The sequence below is a fragment of the Orbicella faveolata genome, unplaced genomic scaffold, assembly GCF_042242905.1.
Source record: "Orbicella faveolata isolate gen_17 unplaced genomic scaffold, um_ofav_v1 contig_14, whole genome shotgun sequence".
In the NCBI taxonomy this organism is placed as follows: Eukaryota; Metazoa; Cnidaria; class Anthozoa; order Scleractinia; family Merulinidae; genus Orbicella; species Orbicella faveolata.
The window spans coordinates 22,630,269-22,651,115 of NW_028301541.1; the positions used below are offsets into that span (position 1 = coordinate 22,630,269).

At 39.2% G+C, this 20,847-nt stretch overlaps 1 protein-coding gene and 2 pseudogenes across 3 annotated transcripts; 1 reads left to right on the forward strand and 2 right to left on the reverse strand.

Moving 5' to 3' along the window:
* Positions 1 to 1,369: 1,369 nt before the first annotated feature.
* LOC110062257 (uncharacterized) lies at positions 1,370 to 20,532 on the reverse strand. 3 transcript variants are annotated; one of them, XM_089287128.1, is made up of 14 exons: positions 19,962 to 20,529; positions 17,741 to 17,935; positions 12,921 to 13,216; positions 11,787 to 11,883; positions 11,154 to 11,444; positions 10,738 to 10,811; positions 9,141 to 9,323; positions 5,771 to 5,944; positions 4,979 to 5,125; positions 3,445 to 3,525; positions 3,072 to 3,246; positions 2,821 to 2,881; positions 2,068 to 2,134; positions 1,370 to 1,541 (listed from the first exon to the last, which is right to left on the reverse strand). In XM_089287128.1, exons 1-14 carry the CDS (start codon positions 20,082 to 20,084, stop codon positions 1,493 to 1,495), a joined length of 2,013 nt encoding a protein of 670 aa, XP_089143254.1. In that variant the 5' UTR covers positions 20,085 to 20,529; the 3' UTR covers positions 1,370 to 1,492. The 3 variants fall into 3 exon arrangements, 2 of the variants coding, with proteins under 2 accessions (XP_089143254.1, XP_089143255.1); XR_016206491.1 differs by lacking the exon at positions 2,821 to 2,881 and having other exon boundaries at positions 2,959 to 3,246; positions 19,962 to 20,532; XM_089287129.1 differs by lacking the exon at positions 2,821 to 2,881.
* LOC149114532 (uncharacterized) lies at positions 13,237 to 14,316 on the forward strand (annotated as a pseudogene).
* On the reverse strand, positions 14,706 to 16,574 carry LOC149114533 (uncharacterized; annotated as a pseudogene).
* Positions 20,533 to 20,847: the final 315 nt, after the last annotated feature.

Here is a 20,847-nt window from a genome sequence, read left to right on the forward strand (position 1 = left end):
TCAGAAAGTGATAAAACGGGTGGTAAAAGATAAGTTTTCCGGATCCCCCAAAACAAAATATAACAAAAGTAACGTGCATTTCTTACCCTTGAAGGATCACTTAATGTAGGGATAGTAAGAATTTTTTGTTACGTTTGCTGGTCTTTGAGCAGCGAGTTCGCCAATTTAGGAAATTTTTCGTCCTTGGAATGCTCAAATTTAGGCGTTTTCCGGCTATGATTGTTTTGAGCTCTAAAAAAATTATTTTGACGTATTTGCAAAACTTAAGTCTTTGCATTTACTTATGACCCAAGATAATTCACTGAGAAAAGTTTGAGGGAAAACTTTTTTCCGACCAGAAATGCAGTGGACCGCTTTTAGAGAGACTGCCATTTAAGGACGGTGCCTACATTTGTTAGTGCGCACACGTTCTGCGCATCACGCAAGGCATGGTTTGAGTGCCACGCCCGCGCTGGGGTTGACATTTGACGCAATCAACTACGTTACCAAGTACACGTACAATGCTCAACCTCTGAAATGGTCACATTGTACGCACTGGTCAGCGGATTGGTAAAGATGTTAACAGGAAGCGAACGAGTGACCGAGTGAAATACCCAAGAAATAGCGAGTATAAACGACAGTGTTTCCTGAGCATAGGACTGCAGATCAGTTGAAAGTATTTTCTTATACCAGTAGAGGAATTTTTCTAACTTTGAGTTCGTTTTGGTTTTTTATTACCATCGATCCAGTCACCATCGCTTCGTGGGTGACGCTTCTCCGTCATACAACACTAAGCGCTCAGGTTTTCCAATTTTATGGGATTTCTAAACGAACTGTAATCGACCAGATAAAACCTTCTCGTTGTAATCCCTTCTTGAGCAGAGCAAAGGACCAAACAGGCTCTGGTCCATTCTTCAGACGGCCATTTTATGACAAGTAGCTTTAAGAACGAGAAAGCCGTTTCATGAACTAACTTTTGGAAATATATTTTTAGCTTTTTTAATTCATATTCTTTTTATATTTATATATTTCTTAATTTGTTGTTATTTTTATTTAGGTAATTTTTTGAGGACCCTTCTGTAAACCACTGTACTGTGATGCTGGTATCCTCATTTAAGATTACTACTTACTTCCTTACTCTGCACTAGAATCCCTATTCTCTCCCTCATTGGCACTTTTCGCTTCTCTCCTCGTGTCAAGGCCCCGACGGCTAGGAGAAGCGAAAAGGGCTATGTGGACGAGAATGATCTAGAATCGAGCTCGGAAAAAAAAAAGGATTGCTTTGAAAAAAGTCGTCAGCAAGGAGTATGCGCGAGAATCCTTACGGGATTAGTTGACTTTCGATTCGGAAACGACATTTACTCTATTGACTGCCATAACAACCAGATAGTTTCAGTTAACTTTTCATTTATTCCTGTTTTGAAGTTAAACAAGCCATGTTATTGTTGACTTAATGTTGCAAATACTCGACAAGCAAAACAATCGTATTCGAACCATCTTGACTGGCAGCTCTTCATTCTCTTCCAGCCCTCATCTGTTTTACCATTTTTCGCATCTTGTCTCTGAAAAAAAATAAATGAAATAAATGAAATAATAATAATAATAATAATAATAATAATAATAATAATAATAATAATAATAAAAAGAAAAAAAGAAAAACCAAAATCACACCAGAGAGAAATACAATGAGCGAGTGAAATGTCATTGGTGAGTTTGTTGAGTGAGGAAAAAGGGGAGCGCGTGGAGTAGGAAGAGAGAAAAGGACGAAGAGAGAGCGAGGCAGGAACTTAGAGAGGAAGGAAGCGTCGGGGGAATCTAGGGACAAAGGAAAGGAGGCAGGCAGAGACGGGAAAATGGCAAGGGCAAAGAAAGAGACGACGGTAGTGAGGTAGCGACTGAGGGACGGAGGTAGGTGGAAAACAGGGAGGAGAGGATGGAGGGATGAAGACAGGAGCTAAGAAGGAAGAGAAAAACGGAGAGGGAGGGAGGGAGAGAGGCAGGGACAAAAGGAGACGGGTAGGGACGATGAGAAGCGGGACGGAAGAAGGGATGGACGGACGGACAACAAGCACAGCGAGCAACCCATACCTGATCGCATTAAGCTTCTCTTCCACTGACTCCCAAGGATGACGGTCTTCGCTGAATTCAAGAAGCTCTAGAAAGAAAGAAACAATTAAACACTTTGAGAGGCTCCCAAGCATAACACGTTTGACAGAGAAAAACACATTTATCTTGGTTCCTTCGTCAAAAAGGGATCTATTACTTGAGATGAAATATAAATGTTGTTCTCAGCCATATTTATTGGATACCTTTTTTCCCTGGGTACCAGAGGCTTTTTATGCGCGGCCTAGCCTTATCTCTTAGGTTCCGACGAGCGCTTATCCCTGCGTATGTAAATGCGAACGTGAAAAAAATGCAGCATGGGAGAGGAAGAGCTGAAGTATCCTTGTCTCCTCCCAATCCTCTCCCCGCCCGTACTCCATTCCCCGATTTTCGAGAGAAAAACAGGCTGCAATAAATCTAACTAAAACACAGCAAATTATGATGCCCGATAAAGAAAGATTGTGCCGTTTCGAAAGGTTTTGCAGCATGAAGCAACTAAACACAAGGTTGAGTATTTGAACTCTACTGGATGGAGTGTTAGTCGATCCGCGGTCCTCCCTGATTTAGTCAAACCTCCCTTAATAATCCCACAGTATCCATTTATATCTCCGGGGAGGGTACTTGAAGATACTTTAAAAAAGTTAGATGTGTTTTGCCTAGGAACCCAGTACAATGATCCTGGTCCGCGCTTGAGCTGGCGTATATCGCATGATATCAGGTCTTAATCTAACTTCCAACCTTCTGCGAGTTTCATATCACTGATCAAGTCTCCTTCTTTATAATACTTTACACGTAAATTCTGCAAAGACGACAAGAGTTACAAAAAAAAGAAATCAGTCAAATTCATGATAAACAGGGATGCAAAGTGATACTCACTGTCACGCACACGCGCGCGGGAGGGCTCGCACGGACATCACAAAAACACGCGGTCACGAACAAGTGATAGCACACACTCGTTCAACGCGATCCATTCCGTGACGCTTACATACCAGAAGAGAACATCTTTCCATACGAGAGAGAAGTAATATACGATCCACATCATACTCTAGACGAGCCACTCGCTTGGCCTGCGTGTAAGTTGTACTCATTTGTGCAATGAGAATGTTGAGTAAAATGACGAGCACAGTTCCCATGTAAGCCAACATCAGCAGAATCGAGAGCCAACTGCAAGAGAGGTGAGATCACAGCACAAACTTAGTGCCACACAAAACGTAACAGTGATTAAGGCCAAACTGGTTTCTGGGAGCAAAGCAAACCCCAATACAACTGTTCCTATTTGGAGTTGGGTGGGGTGGTGTGGGATGAAATAAACAAACAATCCTGGCTGGCATCTAACAAGAAATAAACACAGTTGACACTTACTTGAAACTTGAGTAATCTTCAGCAATTGGCTGCTGTTCAGAAAGCGCACGAAAACCGCTTAACAACACATCCACGAAGCCACTAAAAATTAAAATGTCGCTTAAATTAAAATTTGCAGTGTTTCAAAAGGGCTTTTTCTAGGTTTAAATTCTCACGCGCAAGTAGCAACCACCTCAGCATGGATCTCTATAGAATTACGTCATCAGCAGGGAATTTTTCGGGACTGGTATAACTCGTCTTTCGAGTGACGTAATAGATTGAGCGCGTAAAAAGAAAAGTTTGTTCTGTGAAGCTTGAAGGGAGAGTAACACAAATGACTGGTGGAAAAAGACTGGATATGAGGTTCTCTTTTAAGGTGGCTCAAAACAGTTTTCTGTGTTTTGGAGACTTTAGAACTAGGTGTGATTTTTCAGGCTTGGAACTGTACTGTTCTGAATGGCTGTGCTATCTTTTTAAAGTAACTCTCCACTGTACCTTTCATTGTGTTTCAGTCATAAATTAAGGTTGCACTGTTCTGTTGCATAGCAACAAACTTGACCTACTTTTTACAATCAATTGCATCTGTCTTAAAAACTAAGCCAGTGACCCCATGTTTTTTTTCTTCTAAAAATCTTTTTGATGTGAAGTTTATAAACTTCACATCATTTCACTCCTCACGGGAAGATATGAACTCAATAAATTGACCTCGCTTCCAATGTCTGGCTTCATAGCTCAGTTGGTAGAGCATCGCACCGGTATCGCGGAGGTCACGGGTTCGAATCCCGTTGAAGCTCTGATTTTTTCAGGCTTCTTCTTTCCAATTGCTTAAATTGGAAAATTTACTGCGATGATCATTCTCCACTTTCAAAAATCTTTTTATTAGCCAAAGAAGAAGAAACAGGGAAAATTATAAAAAAAATTTGTGGAGCAGATTTTGCTTAAATTAAAAAAGGAAAATGGAAATTTGCAAGTTTGAGAAATTCCACTCGACAAATTTTTTTACAATTTTTCACATGCATTCCACTTTTGTTGTAGAATACTTTTTTGCATTAACAAAGTAGGGTCACCGGATCAGTTTTTGAAATATTAGCTTCGTGTATAAGGAATTTTTCGCGCGCGTTCTTAGCACAAATTAAAATCTCGACGTTGCAAGATTGCCCCCTGCGCATGCGTAAAGGCGGTCCACTGATCAGTAAAGCCCGCAATCTCGTTCCCAGAGTCTTCGTTCCCCTTGACCAGCGGTCGGAAAACGGGGGCTCTGGGAGCAACCATTTTGAAATAACCGAATTCTGGTGATTCTACCTAACCGGTTTCACTGCGCAGTCTGCATCTACGGCGCATGTCTGAAATGGTTGCTCCCAGAGCTCTCGTTTTCCGACCGCTGGTCAAGGGGAACGTAGACTCTGGGAACGAGATTGCAAAGCCCGCAATTCCACACGAATAAACGCGACTAGTGATTTCTTTTTTGCCGTTGTCGTTAGCAGCGTAAGCGGTTGAAGAAGAGCACCATAAATGCCCGAAGGTGAGACTGGCCAAGTAAATAACATGCACGCACCTAAATTGTTGGCTTTGCGTGGAAGAATGAAGAGACAAGAACAACGAACCACAAAAGGAGAGAAAAACCACAGCAAAAACTACCATGAATCTTGTCACGTCTTGTCTAATGATCTTTGCCAAGGTTTTTGTGTATAATCCTGTGGTCCTACAAATACAGGAAATTATTGATTAGAAAAATGAGCTTACGTAATTAGTCTGAGTTCGTTCAACTGTAATCAAAGACCTCTAAGCGCGAAGTACAGAGAGAGCGAAGGGAGCAAATACTGTAGCTTGATATATAAGAAGGAAAAAATAACTATCTCTAAAAACTGAAAGAAATGTAGCCTGTAGACGTTTCATTTTCATTTTCCAGGCGAGAACATCGAACGAGCAAACGAGCGCGCCTGCGGTGAGCAAGTGAAGGAGGGAAGCGGGGGTGGGGGAGCTGAGCAGGAAAAGGAGGAGAAGGGGGAAAGGAGGAAAGGAGGAAAGGATTCATCTTTTTCGCCCCACCCCCTGCCACTGCTCCTTATTTTTTCCCAGTTTTTTGCACTCGCTCGCAGTTTTTAAAATTCATTCTCTTCGTGTGCTTTTGAAAGTGAATGCCTACTACGCAGGCGCTAAAAGAAATGTATAGAAAGAACCGATGGCAGTCTGTCAAGATTAGTACACAGGGGAATTTCACTCAGGTTTTAACAGAAGCGCAACTGGTTTCCACAACGCGGCAAGCCGCAAAAATATTTGAATTTAAGATGATTTCCTCAAGATTGTCAAACCAGGCACACACAGGCTAACTTAGTTTTCAGATTACCTTGTCACGCAAGAAAACTTAAAAATCCCCAAGCAATTGAACAGGAAAGCTAGCCAGGCCACCAACCACTGCGCGTTACTGTCAGAGTAACGCAACGGAATTAAACAGAGGATTAGAAGCTGGCCTAACCAGTCAAACAGGTTCATCCACTCCTTGAAGTACGAATGCCCTTCTCTGGAAGACACAAGACAAAATGGGAGATGCTTGTAACCTAACGTTTCTGCAAATTATAGCAAATGCTTTGAATCCAATGGTGTTCGCACTTTCTAGTGCCATTTCCAGGGTGAAGGTAAATATAGTTTTGAAAATGTTATTTTCCGCAGGAAAATTGATATTTATAATAATACATACCTAAAAAGTAAAATAAATAATGCTAATTTTCCGTGAAACAATATGCACCAGGAAAATGGGAAATAAAAATTCCCGGATGTGAACAAGACATAGCCAGGTGACCAGGCTTTCCTACTTCACTTTTGATGTGTGGCGAACTCAGGCGGTGGAAGTGCGCGGGGAGGTAGCAACGTGCCGGTAGGAATGAGAGTGAACCAAATCTTTTAGATATCTGGTAAGTATGACTTATAAATATCAATTTTCCTGCGGAAAATACAATATTTATGTCGTAAACTTAACCTAAAATCTAAAATCAATCGCAGAATATCACGCAAGGAGGCGGGATAACCTGATGACGTCAGCACCCAGGTGAAGCAAAGATCCAAGATGTCAGGCTTGAACAAAATCTGACCCAAAGCTCCCCAATGACCGGAAATGCCATTCTCAAGGACGGACATCTGCATAAGTGAAAAGTCCAACAATGTTCCAGTTAACAAATAAAGAAGCCCCGACTGTGCTCTGTTCTGTTGTAAAGCACGCAGGAAGCGGTAAAGCACGAAAGAAGTGTAGGGGAAAACACGAGACGTAGTCGAGTGTTTTTCCCTACTTCTTGAGTGTTCTACCGCTTCCTAAGTGCTTTACAACAGAACAGAGCACAGTCGAGGCTTCTTTATTTGTTTTATGATAAAGAATCAGATAATTTCCCCACGCATTCGGCTGAATTTTCAAACAAAACTTTATTTTCCAAACGAGCAAAAGTGGCGTCGGCCGTGCACTGTTCTCTGATAAAGCACGCTAAAATAAGCCAATCACAATCCTTGTTAGAATTGTTCAAATAATTTGATTGGCTAACGAAGCGACAGCTGTCAATCACAAACTGGACTTCAGCTAAGCTTTCAGTTTCGAGAAGTTTGAGCGGCTTTCGAGAGAAGAACGATGCCTTCAAAGTTCGCTTTTAAGTTAATTTTTAAATACGAATCTCAAGGCAGGTAAAGGTTTATAGTCAAGAGGAATCCGGCTGTATTGTGGCCCATGAAAACGAGCACTTTTCCAGTGGAAATAACGAAACGCGGAGCTCAAAGCTTGTGGATGAAAATGCGAAATGCCGGGTTGAATTTGAAAGGAGCTACAGTTATTTACGGCTTGTAGCCGCATGCAGCAAGATTGCCCGAACTAGCGTAAAAGTTAGAAAGACTTAACGGCTCCCACTGGTTCTACTTCGAGCACAGAAGAGAATATCAGAGCAAGTTTTGCACTGACCACTCGTCGGTTTACTTCGCTGAGATGACCGGAGAACGAGCGTTACTACACTGCATGTAAGTGTTGTTTGAGCAAATGAGCATTTTTAATTGTAAATTTACAAAAATAAAGCTTCTCATCATAAACAGAGACAGTTCAATTGTTTTCTGTCGTTGTTTTACTTCTTAGTATAATTTCTGCCTTCGTAACAAAATTAATGTCTTTATCGAAGCACTGTTTAGGTTGAGAATTTGTGTATTTCGCTACAGCTGTACATGTTTTGTCGGCGGGAATCTAGCAAAACTTGTTATTTTAGTATAGTTTTAACACTACTGTTGCTAACAATGGTCTCTGTGAGCCATATTTACTCCAGAAAAATAGCTCGCTTCCAGTGCGTTTGTCTGAGTCACAGGGAATGTTTAATTTGGGTCAAATTTGTCAAAATTCCGAAGCAAAAATTTGGAAGCCAACTTACCGTCATCAACCCGTGCTCTGTTCTCTGATAAAGCACGCTGTTTCAGCCAATCAGAGCGCGCGTTATATGAAAACTTTATTATAAAGCAAAATAAAGACTCCCATTGACTCCCGTACCGCCCGTAACCGGCCGTGACGAGGCTTGGCCTTTGTTCCACTTCTGACGTCATCGCTTTTGACCAAAATGGGTATCATCTATACTCAACTTCTGCAGGATGAAAAGATCTTCCCAGTGATACCCAGTCAATGGGTTAAGACTTCAAACTATATACAACCCCAGGAAGGTCTGCACAATTCCAAAAGCCTCAAAAGTCAGTGACCAACTGTGATTGAACAATAACAACAGAACAGTAAGAACAACAGAAAACGTGAAAAAAAGAGAAGCCCTGCGTGTGCCAGGACAGAAAATAGAAAACTGAAGCGGTACAGAGGCAATGACAGAAAAAACAAACGGTGAACGTAAAAACAATACGATAGGTTACCGACCAAAAAACGCAAAGTGAAGAAATCTAAGCGCCCAGAATGTAGATTCGAGCTTAGCATGGGGACAGGTAAGTCAGCTGAAGAGGACTTGCTGAAGCAGCAGACCACCAGACCGCAAAACAAGGTAAAGATTAAATACCAAGATGGCGGACCAAAAGACGAGAAAGCCAGGTGGAAAAATTCAACGTAGCAAGAAATCGATTAACGAACATTAAACAACTCAATGGAAAACTTCCTGAGGACCGATGAAAAGAATCCAAGAAAAGACCCAAGGCTTCTGGTGCTGCACAACAAACAAAGAAGGTCACAAAGAAACTCGACAAACATCAGCTTCGAAGCGTGCACAATCCAAGCGTGAGGGTCACCTGGCTATGTCTTGTTCACATCAGGGAATTTTTTATTCCCCATTGTCCTAGTGCATATTGTTTCAGGCCAAATAAACATTATTCATTTTAGATTTTAGGCTAGGTTTACGACATAAATATGGGCGTGTTTAAAACTACAGTAACTATGACTATGTTTAAAATGACGAAAATAATGGCACAGCAGGTAAGAGTCAATGTGGGACACTGATGTATGTAGGGTCAACCCTTACAATTATTGAGCTAACCACTGTCAAATCAATAGCACTGAGGCTAACCTGAGCGCTATCTAGGTATGAAGGCTAACCGTCTGAAAACAACTGTAAGTTGTTGGTGAATTTCAAGTGCCAACGAACTGAGCGAAAGCCCTTTGAAATTAGCACCAGTACTGTGTCTTGATATTAAGCGGATTTTCAGTCAAATGCAAGATTTTTCCCTAACAGGGCTCAGTAAATCGTGCATTTTTCCTGACCAATACTTACTTTCTGATTTGATTGATTTCTTCACAGGCATAAACGACGACCATCACAAGGGTTAGAAGTTCACACAAGCCACGCAGTGAGTCAGCAGCACCCTTGTAAAGTGTGGGGTCCAGTCTTGTTGAGCCGTACATTAGAGAATACGACAAGAGGAGCAAGAAAATCACATGAAATCCGGCTTGTAGGCTGTACAAGAAAAAAATTAAAGAAAAAATTAAAATTAAAGAAAAAAAATTAAAGTGACAGAGATAAATGTCGTTAGGCGGTACTTTTTAGGAAAGAAAAATTGCTGGCTTGGTGCTGGTAGAGGGCAACTCTCAGTAAAATCTCACTTCAAGGATTGCTCAGTATTTGGGATCAAAACGATCCTACATGAAATTCACCTTAGAAAATACTAAAAGACAAATATGAAGATATTACTTAGACTGTTGAAGGGGGAACAAACTGTGAGAAGACAATAGCGATTTTTACAAGATTCTGCCTGTTGAAAACGTCTGAACTACCTGCACTTACCATACGTAAGGATTCAATTTAGTTTCCGGTACACTTATTTACTTTTAGTAACCTCAAGGAAGAGCACCTATTCAAGAAAGGGCGCTTATTCGGGACAGGGCGCTTATTTCGTTTTTTTTTGCGAAACAGCCGAATGTTCAAAACAAAACTTTATTTATTAAACAGCCTTGAGAAAATACGCGCGCTGATTGGTTAAAAGTCGTGTTTTTATAACTCGATAGAAACACAGAACTGTTGACGCAATGATGGCGCAAGCAAAGAGAATTTAGATTTTGATGAGCAAAGTAAACAAGTTGTTTTCCATTTTTTCGATGATAAGACACAACTTTTGTCAAGGGTCAAAAAATTATGTACATAGGGTTCAGAACCACCTTAAATTTGCAAAAATGCAAGGTCGCTCTGAACCCTACCTACAGAACCTTTTAAATTTTGCTAAAAGTTGCATCTCATCATGCTCATCAAAATTTGATGATATAAAAAAATTTCACTGTGCCGTTTTTGAATTACAAGCCCCTAAACCCGTAATTAAGGGTATTTTTAGCAGGTCATACTGTTGCTATGGTAACCTACTATGTCATGAAAATGATAACAATGTGTTCACCAATGATTGGCAGTTTTTTGATACCATAATTGTAGCATCAAGTGATAAAGAGTGGTTATAACAACCCATCAAAATCTAAGTGCTGGACACTGTTTTGAGCCACCTTAAATAGAAATGCTCGTGGAAGTTTGGGAGAACTCAAAAAAGCTGTGGAAGCACTCTCCTGTCGCCTCGTGTTCCAAACATTTCTTGTTCTCCCAAACTTCCACTCTTGTTTCTATTAAACAATTAGATTATGAGCTCAAGATTTCTATCACACGATAGTTGAAGAGGGCGCAGCCCGAGTCATTATGTCAACAAGGGCACACTGTTACGCTACTCACTATTTATCAGAGAATAGATAGTGAGTAGCATAGCCAATCCTAGAACAGCATTCGTGATAGAATGCTAGTAGATTTATACTTAAACTTGATAGAAACACAGTTCATGTTTTCTATTTCTTAATTAGGCGTCGAAAGGCCTATTAGAGTGAAAGGATATGTTTACCTTAGAAACCAGTGTCCATAGCTCTGCCATTTTGTTTTTATCAGCATTCTAACAACTGGATGTTGCAAGGCTTCCTGAAAATAAAAGCAAATGGAACAAAAAACTATCATAAAACTTTTTAGCTAAAATCTCAAATATGGGTGTGTCAAAAACACACCCAAAAACCTTAATACCTTTTGCCTTGGCTGATTTGCAGACTGATACTGCTTTCACACCTCAGCAAGAATGCTGTGTTTGTGTGGTCACATTTGTCCAGAATGAGGTTCAGAAATTTCCAATGTGGTGAATTTGTAAAAGAACTTTTGTCAACTGTGAGGTCTTTCCACATCCTAACAGACGAAAACTTGAGTGGTACTGTAATTCTGAAAAGATTACCACACTTTAGTGAAAGATTAAGATTTTTAATGTTTCCTCACCCTATTATTGCTTTTTGCAATAAGATGTAAACAAGACTTGTCACCCCGCATAAAATATTCATTATCTGTCAGCTTGTTTCCCTCTGAGGCCATAACTTTAGGAGGTCGGCCTGCCTCGTCACCATCCAGGATGTAGTAATAAAAGTGATAGTTCAATGGATCGTCAGGGATGGTGCTCCATGCACCTTCAATTCCCTCCTCTTCCTCTTGATTGTCATAGCTGTCTTTGCGCTTTGGTAGGTGTGGCCAGTGTGGGTTCACCATCTGGTCTAATATGGCAACTACGGATTTCTAAAAACATTTGCAACTTCACAACACTGACAGTTACTAAATATTACTACAGTAATGGTAAGTCATTAATTAGTAAATGATTTTTGGCTGTCCATTTCTACTGCAAATTTGTCTTTTTATTTTATTTTATTCCATATCCCCTCATGATCATGCTTCCCCCTTTCCTCTGGTGAAGGTTAGTCTGATTACATACATACATACGTTACTTTATTTACCCTCGGATTTTAGAGTAGCTTATGCAGCTAATATCTCTGATTATTTAACCAAGATTACACACCAAGGTAATGGTTTTACTTCCTTTCATCATCCTTTGGCCAAAGAAAATATATTATGTTTTCTCACCTTCATTCTGGAATTCTCAATTATTGACTTGAAGCTAAAAAAAGATGGCTGAGGACTTGACATATCACCTGGTCTCCATGAAAACAAACTCTGTGCTCTGATGGAAATAAAATATCAACATTAATGAGTTGAATCAAAGTATGACACATATGTACAGATTATGTGCTACCCATTGGGGAAATCAAGCATTCAAACTCAAGGTAGGGAATGTCAGACCCCAAGGGTGTAGATGCCATTTGGCAACTGTGAGGAAAGTAATTCTTATGGTCAATGTAAAATACAGACTGTGGACTGCAGACTGAGGGTAAGAATTGAGGACAAGAATTGATAGGCCTCTATCGTCCTTCAAGAACTCTCTGTTCATCTACATCTCTCTGTCTTAACTGTACCAGATATATCTTGAAGTCTTATCGACCTACAGCTTTTGCTGTCACCTCCCACAACCCTGGAATGACTTACTGAATATATATCAGAAAATCAGACAAAACTTGGCTTAAGACTCATATATTTAAGGAAGTCTTTTTGGAATAATTTTATTGATTTTCAGGTGCTAAAAATACTATTTATTATGGTATTATCGTTACAATGCAGACCAAGGGTAAAATACAGACTGCAGACTACAGACTTTTTAAGTGTATATTGCAATATTTCCATTATCAAGAGCTGACAGTAAAAAGGATTATTCAGGCTAATCACAGGGGAAGCCTGCACTCAGGTTAGCCTGAATATCACTCAGGTTAGCCTTTTTATGGTTAGCTCCCAATGAAGGAATGGTAAGTAAACACAATTCAGTTAACAAGTCTACAGACTGCAGTCTTCATTTTACCCTGACAGGGGGGGGGGGGGGGTCCCATTCAAAAAGTATGGCAGTGCTCATCAGAAATTTTGAAGAGAACCCCTCATACAGTATGCACCTATTATTGTAAAACAAAACATTATCTCCCACCTAAATATTCTTAAAGGTACCACCAAAGCTCCTGCTGTGGACCTTTTGAGGCTGAACACCCTAACAGTAAGAGATACAGGCCCCCTATCTGCATGTTACCCCCAGTCTGCAATCCACAGTCCGCAGTCTGTTTGTTATATATACTGACTGATAACTCTTAGGTGTAGAAAACTGAACTCAGTCATTACCTTTCATGGCGCATCATTCTTATCAAATATGCTGCCACATCATCATTCTCCATTGTCAACGCCAACTCAACTGGTAGTAAACCTCGCTTCTTCTCAGGTTTAGCTTGAGCTTTTGTTTTCAGAACCAACAAGCGAGGACATTTTTTCGCAAGTGTTTTAGTGACATGCAGAAAGTCAAGCTCAGCTGCATAGTGCATCAATGTCTTCTTTGTCTTATCTTCCTCATCTCTGAATGTCTCATATCTATTGTCTGCATTGAGTTCACTCTTTAATAGGATCTCCAAAAGTCTATTAATCTGCAAGAAACCACATATCAATGGTAGTTTACTACTTACTGGTAATTTACCACTAAATGCAAATATTATTGTGAGAAATAACTGTTCTTTCAAATAGAGATTAAGCTACACTCTGACTAATGTTTAAGGAAGACTACATGCAGCGGTCAGGGCCAGGTTGTTCAAAGTACAATAAAGCTAATCCAGGATTAGCGTAAATTTTTATTTCAATTTTGTAACTTTTCAGTGAAGGTTTCTCTTATCATTTTTTGTCCTTCAATTTTGGCTTTGACAAATGTCAAACTCCAGAAAACATGGACAGTGAAAACACTCTTATTCAAGAGAAACGAGAACAACTGGGCCCAGAGGATTAGTAAATAAATTAACGAGAAGTGAACAAGTGAAGGAGTGAAAATACCCCAGAAATAGCTAGTAAAAACGACAGTGATTCAAAAGCAAAGAAAGTCATGATAATATTATGTAAAAGTCTAGGGATAGTGGAGTTTCCAGTCAGGCCAGTGGCTTCTGTCCTAATCACTAGCCCGAGAGATACCTGCTTCTTGAAAGGCACTTCAGGAAGGAAGTTTCTGAGGAGGAAAAAGCGTCCGGAATGTCTCCCGAGCCAAGTGAAGAGGATGTGATGATGGAAGAAATAATCTCCTTATTTGATGAGGCAGAGTCTGAATGATTCCAAAAAGAAGAAAATACAAGAAGAAGCTTCTCAAGCAGACGAAATGCGAAATATGAGTTTGGAAACCTTTAAACAAAGTCAGGAGAGAAGCCAAGATGGCCAACCAAAACAGAAAAAAAAAAAGAAAAGAGCAAGTGGAGCAGACACTATGACATTCCTGAAAGAAAGAGTTGAAATTGACTGTCAGCAAAGGTTGGAGGAACTGGAGTTAAGGAAATGAGAACTACAAATGCAGAAGGAGGGGAAAGAAGCTGAGTTGAATTTAAGAGCTAAAGAATTTGAGGAAAGAGTAGAGCAACAGCAGAATGCCACTCAATTGCAGCAACATCAGCAGCAACAGCTGCAAAATATGAATATGGCTTTATTGCAACAGCAAGAGCAGCAAACCCAGGCACTTATGACCTTGCTACAAAAGTTTGCAGACAAATAGAACTATCTGGAAAAGTTTTTAAAAACGTTCCCGTTCAGAGACTGTTACATAGCTCTTTATTGCAAAACGTTATGTGATCGTTAAAAGTTGTTTAAGATGTATGAACTTCATCTTGGACCTTTAGAGGACACGTGAAGCTAAGGAAATTAGGAAGTTGTTGTCACATGGCAATGATCATTTAAAGTAGCTTAAATTGTTTGTACTAAACTACAAACTGCTCATTAAACTACACTCTTTCTTTAGTATGAGAATTCTATAAGAAAATCAAGATTGACATCTGCAAAATTGAAAAAAATTAAAATTTAAAGCGTTAAAAAATTCAATGTGCCGCTTTTGAATTATAAGCCCCTTAAGCTGTAATTACGAGGGTGTTTTTAGCAGGTCGTACTGTTGCTATGGTAACCTATTTTGTCTCAAAAGTTACAACAATGCGTTCACCAATGATTGGGCAGATTTTCGATACCATGAATATAGCATCAACTGATAAAGAGTGGTTATAATGATCCATTAAAATTTAAGTGCTGAATTTGAAACTGTTTTGAGCCACCTTAAGCAATGTTCCTTTTATCACTGAAAGTAGTCTTGGACAGTTGAGGGGAAAATATGGAAAAATGTTGAAGTAGGGGTGCCATTCAAACATGCCCGAGCATTGTGCATTAGAGCACATGTAATATACATTTTGCCAAAGGAACTTAGGCATATCTTTAAGGTGATTCTTCACATTTGCATTCCGCATCCTTACTGCGCATAATTTATGGCGTCATTAGCGCACGTTCATGCACGTGCACATTGAAAACATGGCAAATTTGCCTTGATATTGAGTTCCATCAGTTGAAAAATGGCTATAGCTCACTAACGAGCTTGGGCACCCCAAATTTTTTTTCAGTCATTTTAATCAACTAATCATTAGCTTTGCGTGAGAAAAGACTGATCTGATTTCTATTGCTGAAAATTGAATAAATAAGGAAAATGGCAGCTGCACTGTAGTCTTTTCTATTTTGCAGTTTGATAGCCGTGGCAAGCAATTTGGTTCCAATTTTTAACAAGGATTCAGCTGTCTGTCAAAATCAAACTTAAAAAGTCTATTTGTGTCCGACACAAGTGTTGACTGTAGTTTGAGGTGTGTTTTCATGAGTCTGGGCTCACAAAGAGTTTACAATAACTTGGAATGCGTTCTTGTAATAAGCATTAAATAATGCTAAAATGGGACATTTTTAATGCCTCACTGCTCCTTAACAAGCATGGGCACCGTTTTGCTTGATGACGTTCTCGCTGTCGTCGTCGTCGTGGTTTGCTTAAGTTCTCATATGATAAATATTCAGTGGACAAAGTTCGAACAAAAATCTGTTGGCAGTTTTATTTCAGGGGAATTACCTTAAAGTCCAAGAATGTAAAATAGTTCACGACAGTGCCAAAAATCCACTCAAATGAAACTCTCACTTCACTCATTGACTTATTCCAAGCCTTTTTGAATGTTTGTTAATTGAACACCCCAAAATGGACCCTGAACTTGAGGACGGAGTGGGTATGCTTGGTCACCATACACATATAAGGTGTCTCCATGAGGGTTGAACGAAAGACGTCAAAGCTGGTTCAAACTTGTGATGGCGGCAACATTGCGCTGTCATGCCTTTTTCCTTCCACAGGGCCATAAAGGTTAGCAATTAGGCGGTTTGGTGTTGCAATAGATTGAAATTTAATTGACTGAACTTTCTTATGACCATTGTACACTACACGTTGGTTTCTGCCTGGACAAAAGATGGGTCTTACAGTTCCGTCAATAAAACTCCAACAGTTTTGGAGAACCGCCCCCTTCTCATTAATAACTTCTTTGAATGTTTGCAAATGAGGGCGACTTTACCATGGCTGGTTCAAATCCAATAGCAAATCTATCCAACTAGTGTAAATGGAATTCATCCCAGCGTTTGAGATCATGTAAAGTTGAGGTTCAGGTCTTGCGAATCTTGGTATCAAATCCACATAATTGCAAGGGCAGGCAAACCTCTTCAGCAGTTGTAGCAAACAATTCAGTCTGGAAGATTCAAAATTTCGCACAGTTCATATATATCATTTTTGTAAAACATGAACTCCATCTTGCATTCATTGTCTGTCATCAGGTCAAGATCGAATTGTTCGTAGCTCTAATATGGAGTATCAGGATTTTTGGGAGAATCAACATTATATAAAAGCAAGCATTCTGTAGCATCGATCATATCAAAGGTAAAAGATAGACGAATAATGTCTCTTACTTTTGGCATGATATAATCACCAAGAAGTCAAAAAATTCGCAAGTAAATAAACACAGGTTCACAAAAGCTGGAAGTTTTCAAGTTCTTTGTGTAGTGTGCAGTACATCATCCATCAGCATGTACAAAATGCAGCAGCAAGACTTATTCTTGGTGTTGTAAAGTTCTGTCACATTACACCGGCGCTGTATAAGCTGCACTGGCTGCCAGTTTCTTTGCGTATTGATTATAAGATTTTACTTTTGACTTTTAAATGTATTTATGGCCTTGCACCAACTTATCTTAGTGATGTCATTAGTACAAAATCAAATTCATCATATAATGTTAGGTCTTCTGGTAAGCTCTCACTGGACCATCCCAAGGGTAAGATGCTTCCAACACTGGGGGCCAGATCATTTTCTGCAGCAGCTCCGAAACTCTGGAATGGCCTACCTGAAGAGCTTTGTCAAGCAACATCGCTTGACAGTTTTAAATCTCGTCTTAAGACTTATCTTTTTAAGAAGTATTTTTATAATTTATAATTTTATTTTATTTTATTTTTATGGTGATTGTAAAGCGCTATTGATCAGAATATGTAAATATGCACTATATAAATTGGTAAATTATCATCATCATCATCATCATCATTATTATTATTATTAAAAGTTGTCTGAACTGTGCAAATGGCAATAAGTGAAAGATTAGCAGCAATTCATCCTTGTAAAGTTCTGAACAGGTCATGAAATTTGAATCATACATGAGGAAACCATTTCAGTGCTGCACTGTCATGGCAAGTTTTCAACCAATCACGCATAGTTAAGTGCCTGGAAAACAATCAACTTCAAAAAACCATGTGACCTTGATGAGCTCTAAACTTGAGCCTGCAATATGATCATGTGATACTGGTCAGCTGATACCTTGTTTTGACAGGTATCAGTTGAACATAACATGAAGCTCAATATCAAAGATGTGTGCTGTAAGCCTGCCCCTCCTAGATAGTTGAAGAGTGACATTTTACGTTGATTTACCTAAAGGGGGCGAACAGACGTACAGAAGTATGTACGAACATACATACATACAGATAGTCATGCTGACAACCAAAATTTTTTAGATTAACGGGTTACCAAATTTTCTATGGTATGGCACTTCAGCGCACAGGAGCTCCACTATAAGGATGTTATTTTATACATAATACATACCAGTTGTTCAAGGCCTGGAAGGCGATCTGAATAATATTCATATTGTTTTGATGCTGGCCACATTTTTAACATCACAAGAGCAGGATCTTCACTGGCTAGCTCACCATTGTCTTTGTATTTTTGAATCAGCCTTTCAACTCGCACTTCATCCATGGCTCTGTTCCATGACATTCCTTCACTTCTCTTTTGTTGAACCTAAAAATATTATCATATGTTTGTGTGTCAGCATGTTTTTCACAAGATGAAAATTTGACATTTTTCTACCTTATCAGTTTTCAATTTTTATGTTCTTCTGGCTTTTTATATCCATTTTAAGTGTCATGCATTACATACATACATACATACATACATACATACATACATACATTAACCAGGGAGAACAATTTTATTTAGTTTTGTTCATCCTAAACATTAATTTTGTCTATATGTTAGGCTGTTGTGTTCAAGAGAGTACAAACCAATACTGAATAGATATCTTTAGTTTTAACAAATAGTAAATGCTACATGTGCACTATGGAGTTTTGGATGCAAGCAGGAGGTTGCTAAGCATGAAGAAGAAATGTAAGAGTCGTTTTAGGCGATAGCCCTGTGTGACTCTAGCTTTTTGAGTGCTTAGCAAACCTTCCAAGTGAATCCATTAAACAATTAGATTATGAGCTCGAGATTTCTATCGCATGATAGTTGACAAGGGCGCAGCCCGAGTCAACTACCACGCATAGAAATTGAGAGTGAATAATCTAATTGTTTTGGTATAAATCTACTAGTCATTCAAAACTTGATCTAAACCCTCTTTACAGACACTTCAAAACTGGCAAGAAGCAGCCTTCATTTTGCTAACAAGGGAAACACTGCTACGCTACTCACTATCTATCACAGAATAGATAGTGAGTAGCATAGCCAATCAGTGACCGGCATTCGTGATAGAACACTAGTAGATTTATACTAAAACTCAATAGTGTACAGCTGTGGCTTTGTTTTTATAACCTAACATTGACACATGTATATTTGGAGCAAAAGAAGTCCTCTTATTGAGGTACATGACATAAGTACAAACGTCAGCAGCGTACACCCATGGGAAAATAGTAGACAATGAATTAAACAATCAGAGCGTGCGCTTTGCTTTAAAAACAAACAAACAAAACAAAAAGACTTTATTTAACAAGGGTAACATAATTTACTGGTTGCCCAGTAGTTTACAACATGGCCCTCCCTAATTTTACATAAAATCATTTACATATTATATACTTATGAATAGTGATTATAATTTAGTTATGTTATATTAATAATGGTAATAGGACTGAGTGGAGTCCAATTCGGTCTGTAATCATACGAGGGATTAACAAAATCGGACGACCGCGAAGTGGGAGTCCGATTTGTTAATCACAAGTATGATTACAGACCGAATTGGACGATGCGAAGTCCTGTTACCAATTAATCAAAACTATGACAAAATTCGTGAAACGAACAAACCATCGATTGATCACTGAACGATTAAACGTCGTTATGAATGCTGAAAAACACAGCAGTTTACTCAACAAAGTGCACCGCAACAGCACGCGCAAAATGATGCGTACTGTCCAATTACAAGTATGATGCATACACTGTTCAATTAATGCTCAAATTGTGCTGCTGATAGCCAATCACGTTCAAGAATTTTGTTATAGTTTTGATTAATAATGGTAATAGGACCGAGTGGAGTCCAATTCGGTCTGTAATCATACGAGTGATTAACAAAATCGGACGATCGCGAAGCGGGAGTCCGATTTGTTAATCATGAGTATGATTACAGACTGAATTGGACAACACGATGTCCTGTCACCAATTAATCAAAACTATGACAAAATTCGAGAAACGAACAAACCATCGATTGAGCGCTGAACAATTAAATGTCGTTATGAATGCTGAAAAACACAGCAATTTACTCAACAAAGTGCACCGCAACAGCCCGCACAAAATGAGGAGTACTGTCCAATTACAAGCATGACGCGTATACACTGTCCAATTAATGCTCAAATCGGGCTGCTGATAGCCAATCACGTTCGAGAATTTTGTTATAGCTTTGATTAATATTTTTATAGTACTATGGGTTCTGACAAATGTTAACCAATAACAATATCTCTGTATTTTTCAAATTATAATTTACCTCATCAATATCACACAATCCAACCTCGCTATTCAAATTCTTAAAAAAATTATTTAAAAGATCATAAAAGTTTGATACCTTAATCCAGAACTCTCGGTCAAAGTCATCTTCCGAGCCATCAGCTTGTTGATCAGCTGGCTCTTCCTCCCAACTCTCATTTCCTCCAGCCCGCTCAAGCAGCTCCTGTTCTTTTCTTTTCATACCTTAATCCAGTTTTAACTCTAGCTTGAAGATGCAAGAAAACTTATTCTGCGCTGAAAATAGCCTTTTAACCGGTCCTTTAGCTTTCCAGAAGGGCGCGCTCAAATCGTATAAATGGCATCAAACCGAATTACTTAACAAGACATTTTCCCTTAGACCGTAGCCATCTTTATTCCATGGAGCTATTAGTTAACCAGCTCTGCCCTGACCTTTGTAAACCTTGACAGCCATGAAACAACTTTATAAACATTGACGTCACTTCGGAGCATGCGCGTGAGGTCATTCTCTAGGATTGCGCATCCCTGCTGCGCATAATTTCACGCGTGATTAGCGCGCGCGCATTAAAAAATGGCGGCTTTTTCTTCACGGCTGGACCTCGCCATAGAGGTAAATCGTCATTTTCTCGCAAACGAGTATGGTGACCTATCATTTTTTTGTCTTGTTTTAAATTGAGTAATAAATTTCTCTGTGTAAAATAAATATGGACCAATTCTCAGTGTAGAAACGTGAATTTAGCAAGCAATCGTGACTACAATCATGGTGCTATTATAGGGATTTATTGGGTATAAACCAGGAGTCATAATAACATGGGGGCTCATTTTCATTTCAAAATATAAGTTCTTATAATATAAACAATCAATAGGTAAAGTTTCAAAAAAATCTCAGTGCAGGTTCTATTTCAGTGGAATGACCTTAACCGGGTTAACGGTTGCCATAGAAATTAAGGACGGTGCCTACTAAATACAAAGGTTTTTGCGCCAGG

Bases quoted from the DNA above. Each gene is read 5' to 3' on its own strand.
- LOC110062257 (XM_089287128.1), bottom strand. From the start codon at position 20,084: ATGAAAAGAAAAGAACAGGAGCTGCTTGAGCGGGCTGGAGGAAATGAG. The intron at 17,936-19,961 runs GTATCAAACTTT...TAATATTTTTAG, and splicing joins ACCGAGAGTTCTGGATTAAG to GTTCAACAAAAGAGAAGTGA. The intron at 3,526-4,978 runs GTGCGTGCATGT...TTTAATTTTTAG, and splicing joins ACGCAAAGCCAACAATTTAG to TGGCTTCGTGGATGTGTTGT.